The following is a 10743-nucleotide window of genomic DNA, read 5'->3' on the forward strand; positions in this document are numbered from 1 at the left end:
AATTATACATTATAAAATATATTTGTTTTAATTTCTCACTAATTGCCCCTCTTGAATCTCTTAAATATTATCTATGTATATTTTTGCCCCTCTTCATATAAATTCCTAGATCCGTCCCTGAGCGAGACGTTTCATTTTTACACATATTTTGAGAGAATAATCTACTACGTTATTCTTTTTTTACTTTACTTTCTCTCAACTTTAACTATTTATTACTACCTCCGTCCAAAAAAATAGACAAGGTTGTAAATGACAAGGGTTTTAATGCGCAATTGATAAAGTAAGAGATGGATGGGGGGAAAAGGTGGTGGAAGTAGTGTTGGTGGAATGTGAGGTTCACATTTAAAATGATGTGTAGGTTAGTATTGGTCTAAAACTTTCCATATTTAGAATTAGTCTAATTTTGGTAAATGACCCAAAATGGTAAAATTAGTCTATTTTTTGTGGACGGGTGCAATATCATTTTTCCAGAGCACGTGCGATGTATCGCTTAGGCTGAGACAGGAGTATTATTCATCAAGTGCATAGCGGAATTTAGAACTAAATTCATTCTTCTACAAGTGTAGGAATTAAGTACCGCATAATTTTGACTAAGACAATTAAACCACGTACTTATATAGGAGTACATCGTTATTTTTCAGAACAAACTTAGCTTGATTGTCCATATTTTATGCCTTCAGATCGGCATAATATGTCGTAAGCCATCCCTCCATAATCTTAACCTCTGTTTTCCTTTGTGTCACCAACCATTCTGGATCACTCTCTTTCGCTATAAGTATATCCAAACAATGTGAACCTGCAATATATACCCACCCGCTCTATAAGATGACCTCAAATATTATTCTCCAATCTCATGTACATCATATAACTATAGTTTATATATAATGACTTGAACCTCCGACCTATTAATTGAAAGGGAAGCATGCGTCTTACTATCTATGATGCGCTTCACCTTCGCTCAATAAAGGTTAATGGGGTCTCAATCTCAAAGACATTGAAATATATTTAAAAAGAAATTACCATTACGTGTAGTCACTGTAAGAATACTTTCAGATATGTCTTCTAGCACCCTGTGAAAGATGGTAGTATTATACAATATCTGAATTAGTTCAAATACTATATGAAATCATTAAAATTAATAACATTAATATATAACGAAAAATTAGGCCATTTACCCGCCGGTACTGTATGGATCTCTTAGACCATTTGAGAAAATAATGTTGCTCCCAAACCGCTTAAGTACCAATTTAATATCCTGTACACAAATTTAGCTGGAATTAATATACAGATAATCTGCAAATCAACAAACCAACTACTATCCTCTTGCCGATATTATAATTAGAAAATTAGTTAGAAAAGTTACAGATGATATCCTAAATTATTGGTTATTGTCTAATGAAACAATCTTGAATATTGATAATTACAAGAAAATGTATAAATTATCTAATGGTTTTTAGTTTAAAATATATTTATTAAGTGAGCAGTATTTTAGGATATAAATCTATAATTTATTTCTTATAATAAAAATGAAACAAGTCACAATCTCACATGGCCCCCGTAATAAGTAGTGACCAAATGAGGTCGAGGTGATACACCAAACATTTGTTTGCAGCCTTTAATATAGTCAGCTAAATCATATGGATCAGCTTCAAACATTGTGTCGTTTGCTATCCCAATCGGTATCACCAATTCGCTACATGTCTACAAAAAAAAAGTAAAACAATATTCAAATCACTAATTAATAGTATTATCATTCAAATTAACTAACTCACTTGCCATCTCCAGCCGACGCTAGTTTGAGTGTTGCGGGTAGTCATATTATAACAACTTCTTTTCCCACGAAAAGACGCCATGCCCGCGAAAATCCGGCCGATAACGTCGCTTCCCTTTTGAGCTCCGTCGATCCCTCTACACACCTCCGTCACTGGATATTTTGGCGGCGCGTTGTATTGTGCTGCCTCCGAGTACATGCCTTCTAAGTAATACTTCAACTCCAATTTACTCTTCAAACTCCTGAAATTACATCACTTTCTACCATTATTTCTTTTATCACTACTTTTATATATATATATATATATATATATATATATATATATATATATATATGTATATTAATGTGTGTGTTAGTTTAATTACGAGCATGTCTTGAATCTTCGACTAAGAATGGAGAGGCCTCCTTCTTTTGATGCAATTCTGTCGATTTCAGACCATGATTTTCTAATAGTTTCATAACACTTGTGGCTAACCTCCTGCATTAAATAAAAAATTAAAATTATTTTGAACACTTGTATATTAATTTTTACTAAGATATAAGTATATTTATACCTTGAAGTCCTTGGATACAAGCGAGAAATATGCATCTGGTGAGGTGATGTTCTCAAAGTAAAGAATAGGAGCTGATGAAGCTAGAGCACCCACAGCAATGTGTGGATATTTAAGTCTAAACCACGATGCTAGCACTGACATTTCATAAAAAAATTTATACTAATATTAATTGCATCAAGGAAATTTTAATATACTATAACTATTATAGAGAAAAATTATACTTCTACTCACTTCCACCATATGAGCCTCCAACAACAATAACGGGAGAATTATGTGCAGAAAATTTTTTCTTGACGTGTAGCACAATTTCTGCATAATCAGCTATTGCTTGAGCTGAATTGAAATATCCACGTGTTGTTTCATTTTTCATGGCCTCCTCCATCGTTCCAAATGGGATCGATTCCCCATAATATCGATGCTAAAAATAAACCAATATGATCATATAGATGTGAAACCACGATTCTTTAACCAATAAAAGATTTACTAATTGTATGTAATGGAGTATATATTGACCTCAACGTAGAGAGACATGGATTTGAAACGAGGAGCGATTTGAGAGAGGAAGCCGATTATAGAGAAGTCTCCATCGAGTGGCGCCTCAGCTCCAAAATAGGCGAAAATGGGGGAGTTGGATTCAGTGCCGCCCCAATGTTTGGTGCTGACAACGTATTTTTGGTTGAACGTTGCATAGCTCTGAGGTGCGAAGTTGAAATGATCAAGTGTTTGCCGGTAATAATATGTCTTCAAATCCTCTGAATCTGCTGCCGATACACTACTCAATGCTTCTTTGTTGTATGGTGAAAGTCTTGGGATTTTGTGTGGAGATATTGTTGAAACATTTTGAACAAGTACAAGGACAAACAGAAGGTAATATTGGAATAAATCTCTTGTGAATGTTTTCATGCTCAAAAACTTTCTTCCTTCATTTTTTTCAATTTCAATTCATGCTACTATTTATAGACAAGCGTATGTGTCTATAATTAAGCAAAATGAGTACACTAATTAATTACTACTACTAGTGAACTTTTTCATTTGTTTTACTCATTTCATAAACACGAAAGCTTTCATGTTCTGGACGTCCATGCACAGTGAGTGTTAATTATTTACTTTTTTTTAATTAGATGATGATTAAGTTTTAGTTATAGTTTAAAAAAAAGTTGTCTCGGCCGTCTAACCCAAGTCTTAGTCATGGTTTTGTGCATGTGCCACACACAAAACGGTTTAATTTTTTATTAAAAACAATTTATGCTTGCATCATAGACATATTTTATAATGCAAAACTAAATTGTTTATAATGCAAAATAGACCGTCTATGTCTACAGTGCAATCCGTGGAAATCATCTACATTATCCACTAATATTTTTTGCATTATACGTATGACTTGGTAGCACGAGGTTAGAAATATGTTTTGACTCTAAATATGGAAGTAGACTAGTGCTCCCCTAGAGTATATATAAATTTGTGAGAGAGATTATGTTTAGGGGAAGGTGAGAGGAGAGAGGAGAGAGAAAATACTTTATCATTTAATAATGAGTGAACTACATTTTTGGTCACTCCACAATTGATATCTAACATTTTAGGTCTCTAGACAATTTTATTAGCATAGTGCATAGACATATGATATAATTACATTGGGGGGACTCTTGCACTATTCTTGAACTTTTGTACTAACAGTTGAATATATCATGTGTGCGATTTTTGGGGATCCAATGGCCCCTCCCTCAGTTATCAGTGTAGGTTGACCTCTGGGTATATGATTACATATGTTTAATTATTTGGATCGATGAGATCAGGAAGATAGTGTATGTTTGAATCAGTAAATCAAGCATAAATTATTTTACCCGGATTACAAATATTTTGGATTTGGTACCTGGAAATTGGGATCAAAGGGATGAGCACAGAATTTCCCAGTACCTAATTTTCAGCCAAGTTAATGTTTTGTTAGTTTTGTAAAATCCTTAAATTTGCAATGTTAATCAAGTCTTCACCAAGTAATCGGTTATTCGGTTATCATTAACGTATAATTTGTTTAAACAATCTTCTACTTATATTTTAAAAAATGTATATACTAGTAACATTTTAGAGCATAGTTCACATCTTTCTCATACGTGAAAGGATTGAAATTTAATAAAGTTCCTGCTCTTTTTATATATAATTTAGTACTTAACAAGATGAGAAGATTTTTGGAAGAAGTGAAATCAAATGGGCAACAAAGTTAGAACCAATGTTTTAAAAACCGGACCGGCAAGTGAACCGGTAACGTTACTGGTTCACGGTTCAACCGGTCCAACCGGTCGAACCACCGGTCTAACCGTTTTACTGTTGCAAATATATATAAAAATATAGGAGTATTAAATTTAGTAAATGATTTACAATTAATGATATATCACAAAACATTAAACCTTATAGATAATTAGTGATGTATAAATATAAATAATATTAAAATTTAGTAAATATATTCAGATATATATATTTAATATTAGTTAGTCTAGATAAAAAATTTAATATTTCATGTATTAAAATCTATAATGTTTATATTAATTTAAGAAAATTTATTTCGTAAAATAATATATAATTAAATACGAAATAAGTACTTATTAATTAGTTTAGATAAGATTATTCATTAATGTCAATAGCTAGGGTATATAAATTAAGTATGTAATATAAAAAATTTATTTATAGTAAATATTGAATCTTATATGGTACTAATAATAATATAGGTAGTAAGTAGAGCATCATTAAAATATAAAGGATGATAATTATATATATTATAATTAACAATTATATTAAAAAATAATACAATTAAAATGAATTATTAGTTTTTGTAGATAAAATTAATGGTTAATGTATAAAAATATTTAATGTTCAAATTGTTCAATGAGCCTATGTGGTGGAGAGGTAGATGTCTTCTTAACTAGAAGAGAGGTCATGAGTTCAACCTCTACCAACAACAAATTTTAAAAAATTTTGAAAAAAAATAGAAAACCGGTTTCCGGTTCACGGTCCAACTGATCCGACCGGCCGTTTCCACCGGTTCACGGTGGTTCAATGCAGTGGTGGTTTAAAGGGGTGAACCGGGCCGGACTACCTACCGGTTCGCGGTCCGACCAGTCGAACCGGCCGGTCCGATTTTTAAAACATTGGTTAGAACAGAGAAGATATTATTATGGAAATCATAAAATGTTAATATAAAAATTGGAATTTGTAAATTTACCAGACCAAAGCAGGCATTGATTGAGGATCTAAAAACAATTTTCTCATCTAGACGGACAGCAAAAAAGGTCTGGTAGTGCACTATAATTTCGTTCATATATTTTCTCAAGTAAAAGTCGGTCTACAAGTGCCAAAAGGAACTTGATAATAAGAATAATTAATATAGAAAAAGATTGCAAAATATTTTTCTCCAAATTTGTACGCATGGGAAAAAAGTGGACCATGCTTAATTTTCAAGCAAAATTCCACTTCAAATGTATGGTTTACATTATTCTTGATCTCCTGCTTGTGAATTTTTTGTGATTATTTTTATTTTATGAGTATCTATTTTCTCTCATCACAGTGATAACAAAGTGGAAATGGGACAAGAGAGTCGTTCCATCAAATTTGACCAATCAAAAAACGCATTGCTCTTATGGCAATGAAGTTAAATTGATTTTCATTTCAATTTAATTATATTTGCTCGTTTAAATATCACAATCAGGAATTTAAGACGAAATTGGAGTCCATGTTTTATGTAATTATATGGTTGTTATGGGAGTATGGGACATCTACAATAAGACAACATGTCAAAAAGTATTATTTGAATTGGAAGTTGTTAAAGAGAAGACTATTATGGTGTTAAGAGATGATTTCTCTTAACAAGAGGGATAAAAGGTAGTCGTGGGAGCTTTGTCCGTCGATCAAACCAAGAACAATACGGAATTAAAATAAAAGCGTGAAAATAAAATAGAAAGATAATTGATATTTCTTGTTTGAATAAAGATAATAACAATATCCCTATTTATAATAAGGATACTAACTTAACGAGCAAGACAAAAGATATGAAAAAAATATGCACTCCCTAAATATCTAATTAAATAATGCAACTAAATAATAATGCAAGATATGAAAGATATATGAAATAATAAACGTATCATATGGCGTGTTGGTATTGGATAAAAGAGTAGTGCTCAGACTTTCCATTTTCACCGGGTCGAGTGATTAATAGTCTTCGCATTCTTAGAACTCTGTCGGTGGAGGACTGGAGAGAACAAAAGGAGGAACGAGCCATCTTTACCACTTCGGTCTTAAGCCAACTCTCCATAGATAATTGGTCTCCATTATTAAGTGTTTAACGGTTTTCTAGTTAGGGTTTCTTGCTATTTAGTTTGTTGTTATTTTGTTGTTGATTTGTGGTTGTCTTGTCACTATATCGTGGGTTTGTTAGTTTTTGTGTTAACGTTATATTTGCTGGTTTATTTTGGATTTTGATTAATACTCCCCCATCCGCAAATAGGAGTCTCATTTCTTTCATTTTAGTTCGTCCGCAAATAGGAATCCCGATTCACTTTTACCATAAATGATACTCCCTTCATCCCATAATAGATGTCGCACTTTCCTTTTTAATTTGTCCCACAAAAGATAGTCACATTTTCATTTTTGGAAAAAGTTCTCTCTCACATAAATATAAAAATTATATTTTCTCTCTTCATTTAACACACAAAACAAAACTTCCTAAAATCTCGCGTTGTCCCAAAAGTATGACATCATTTATGAGACGAAGGGACAAATAGAGTCTCGCATTCCACTAACTCATTTCATTCATATTTCATTTAAAACTAATATGTGGGATCTATATTCTACTATTTTTTTTCCACTCATTTTTCTTAACATTTTTTAAAATCCGTGCCTACAAGAAATGAGATTCTTAATAGGGGATAGATGGAGTATTATTCACGTTCACTTTCATGTCTTTCACTCTCTTTTGGCTTTGAACATTTTCTTTTCAATAAAAAAGATCGAAATTGGGGTCAGTTCTTCTAGGACAACCAATAGATTTCCCTAACTATGACAATAAAACAAAATATTAACGCGGTCAATACATAGTTTTATAGAATAGTTTATGATTTGGACATGTTCAAATTTAATTGAATCACTATCAAGCATGGACAAAATTGAGGTTGAAAGGGGACTACACCTAAAAAGTTCCTTTCATTTATATTTGATGAATTCTTATCTTCATATGCATTAAAATCATATTTGAAATCAAATAAGCAACAGAACTTCTCAATTAAAATAGATCGACCGAGTTAATTGTTGAAAATAAAAATGTATACACTCAAATTTGCTACTTCACAGGATTTTTAACGTTACAGACTTACATTTATAGAGGTTCAATTTTTTAATATTTAAAAAAGTTTACAGCATCCGTACGTGAATACTCTATCTGCTTAGCTTTGTATACATACTACTCTCTTCGCCTCATATCTCATATCATGTCATTGATTTTTTTTGCCGTTAATTTGAGAAAATAATACTCCATCCGTCCATAAAAAATAGACAATTTTACTATTTTGGGGTGTCCACCAAAATTAGACTAAGTCTAAAAATTGAAACTTTTCAACCAATACTAACTATACACATCATTCTAAATGTGGACCCCACAATCCACTGACACTCATTCCACTACTTCCCCCCTCTTACTTTACTAATTATACATTAAAACTCGTGTCATTCACAATCTTGTCTATTTTTCGTGGACGGATGGAGTAATAAATAGTTAAAATTGAGAGAAAGTAAAATAAGAGAGAATAATGTAAAGAAGACTTCCTCTATAATTTACTCTCTTTTACTTTATTTTTACTTCACTTATCATTTTTCTAAAACACGTGCCAAAAATCAGTCAATCACTTGAGCTGAGACGGATGGAGTATTACCCTAGTAGTTTATGACACAAATTTAGGATGTTGTAAATGAAAAAGGAATAAGTCATTTTATAAATTGACACCTTATAAAAATCATGTGAATTTTTGGTATATGACTAGTACTGTAACATGTAAAATGTGGACTTTTTTTTTCTTTTGTGACATATGAAAGTGCAATTATTCTTTATGACATGTTAGATTACCTATTCGCAAGTCACTAAGACGAAATAGTTTTTAGAATTTGTTCGTAGAAAAAAGTATAATTATCATAACTAATAATAAAATATTAGTAAAAAAAAGAATAGGTAAAGGTTAAAAATTCAAAATAAATATATTTGTGAATATGCTCAAAGAAGTTTGGTTGTACTAATTTTTCCCCTAAATTAAAAATCAAAGTTGAATTGATCCTCCTTGTCATGACCAAAATACTTCATCATGATCCAACTTAGTAGCTTATTTTGTTTCGGCCCTCTAACATGCAAGTTAAGTATATATAACTTTAGCGGCCGAAACTTATCCCATTTCTTGCAAAACTTAAACCACTTAGGCAACTTGTAAAACCACTATTCTTGGTCCATCCTATCTTTCCACTCTCTAACTCAAACTCTTGTATTGAGATCAACAAAATCTTGAAGGAAATAGGATAGTAGTGTCTTTGTTGCCCCATGGAAGTTGGAATCAAAACTGTTACCTAAGACAAAGAGATTGATTTCGAATATGGGATCTGATACGAGCCCCTCTACATCATCCGATAATTCTGCAGGTGAGAAGGATGTTGACAGCAGTTTGGAGGAGATACCAGATACGCGTGAGGCGGCAGAAGAACCGACAACGAGCACCGCCGCAACTACTACGCGATCATTAAGGCCGAGAGATACTTTGAAGCCGCCAAACAAATACAAGAACTGAGATGCATGAGCTGCTCGTTTAGTTTTTCCTTTTTTATTTTTATTATTTGGAATATTATATTTTGAGACTTTATTTTAATATTGTTGTGTCGGGCCAAAACTATAAGCCCCATTCGGGTTTTCTTTGTGGTTCTTTCCCGAATGTCTAGGTTAGGTCGAACCGCCCTAGGGTCCTTAGTCATATAAATAGGGGATTTCATTGACCACAATTCAATTAATGAAATATTTACCCTAATCTTGACTTGTGCAACAAGCATCTTTCGTTCTTCATTGCTGCCTTTGGAAAACGTCCAAGGAACAGCAATTTCGCGGACTCTCCCTTCGAATACGTCGAGGGATTGTTGGCAGCCATTCTCGAGAAGTTAGTTAATCGGACACGTTGCGGAGAACGTCTGTAACATCTGGTGCTTTCATCCCGTACTCATGGCAACGAACACAAACAACAATGCCGAACCTTCGTCGTGGGGGCCGACTGGTGCTAATACTATACCGTTGGGTTCGTCAGGGTTGGCACGCAACACCGGTAAGGCGAGCGCAGACCCGTTCGCCCAGGGTGTCGCGAAGATTATGGAGCGTTTCGATCAGTTGGAATCAAGAATGGATAGGTCAGATCGGCGCGTGGATAAATTGGAATTTTTGGAGATTCAAGATAATGAACTACCCTCTAACGAGCCAGAGGAGGCTGAACTTGAGTATGAAATTCACAGGGAGCAGGCCCGATGGGATACGGACATCGGCGAGAGGAACCCCACCACCGGCTTGCGTAACCGTTGGGGTCAGGGTCGAAATCGTCGGGGAAACCTCTATGGTGCTGGGGGTTATCGGGGACGAGGGGGTCGAAACCAACCGTGCAGGGGCGGCGGGGATTTGCGCCGAGGCGGGCTTCACCGCAACAGAAATAGTTGGGACCCTCCGCCTTACAGAAACGTCAACTGGGATGCAGAGGAGCGGGTCGGTAATCGGGTTTCGACTTGTTGGGACCCTCCTCAACACCGGAACAGGTATACGCAGCATACTTATGACCATCCAAGTGGGGTGAAGATGAAGGCACCTCATTTTAGCGGCTCGGATGCACCCAATTGGATTTCGCGGGTCCAATACTATTTCGATCATATTATGATTCCAGAGGAGGATCGTCTACACTATGTGGTGATGTTGTTTGATCCCCCAGCATCCGAATGGATATTTAATTATCAAGCGAATAACGAATTTGTGACTTGGCCGGAATTCTTGGAGGATGTTCGTCATCGATTTGACCCCCAGAGTTTCAGAAATTACACGGGGCTCATTGCTAAATTGATGCAGACGGGATCGGTGGCAGAATACCATGCTACTTTCGAAAGGTACTTGAATCGTGTCGAGGACTTATCTGAGACTTCACTAATTCCGATTTTCATCCAAGGGCTCAAACAACCAATTCAGGAGAAAGTCGAGCTCCAACAACCCACCTCCCTGGCTGCAGCAATGGCCTTGGCGCTAAGGCTGGCAGCGAGTCAGGAGGAACAACAGCTCCATTCTTCAGCTGTCTCTCGTCGCCAATGGTCCGCACGTGACCAGAAGTCCGGCACGGCGATGTTCCAAGGGGGCTCGGCCTCTGTTCCAGGGGCTTC

At 34.7% G+C, this 10743-nt stretch overlaps 1 protein-coding gene across 2 annotated transcripts; it reads right to left on the reverse strand.

The window, feature by feature from the left end:
- Window positions 1–473: 473 nt before the first annotated feature.
- LOC121796652 (lysosomal Pro-X carboxypeptidase-like) lies at window positions 474–3251 on the reverse strand. Of its 2 annotated transcripts, XM_042195462.1 has the most exons (9): window positions 2839–3251; window positions 2557–2743; window positions 2326–2459; window positions 2137–2249; window positions 1773–2013; window positions 1549–1701; window positions 1176–1255; window positions 1021–1070; window positions 476–796 (listed from the first exon to the last, which is right to left on the reverse strand). In XM_042195462.1, exons 1-9 carry the CDS (start codon window positions 3226–3228, stop codon window positions 669–671), a joined length of 1476 nt encoding a protein of 491 aa, XP_042051396.1. In that variant the 5' UTR covers window positions 3229–3251; the 3' UTR covers window positions 476–668. The 2 variants fall into 2 exon arrangements, with proteins under 2 accessions (XP_042051401.1, XP_042051396.1); XM_042195467.1 differs by lacking the exon at window positions 1549–1701 and having other exon boundaries at window positions 474–796.
- Window positions 3252–10743: the final 7492 nt, after the last annotated feature.

Source organism: Salvia splendens, chromosome 1, assembly GCF_004379255.2.
Source record: "Salvia splendens isolate huo1 chromosome 1, SspV2, whole genome shotgun sequence".
Classification (NCBI taxonomy): domain Eukaryota; kingdom Viridiplantae; phylum Streptophyta; class Magnoliopsida; order Lamiales; family Lamiaceae; genus Salvia; species Salvia splendens.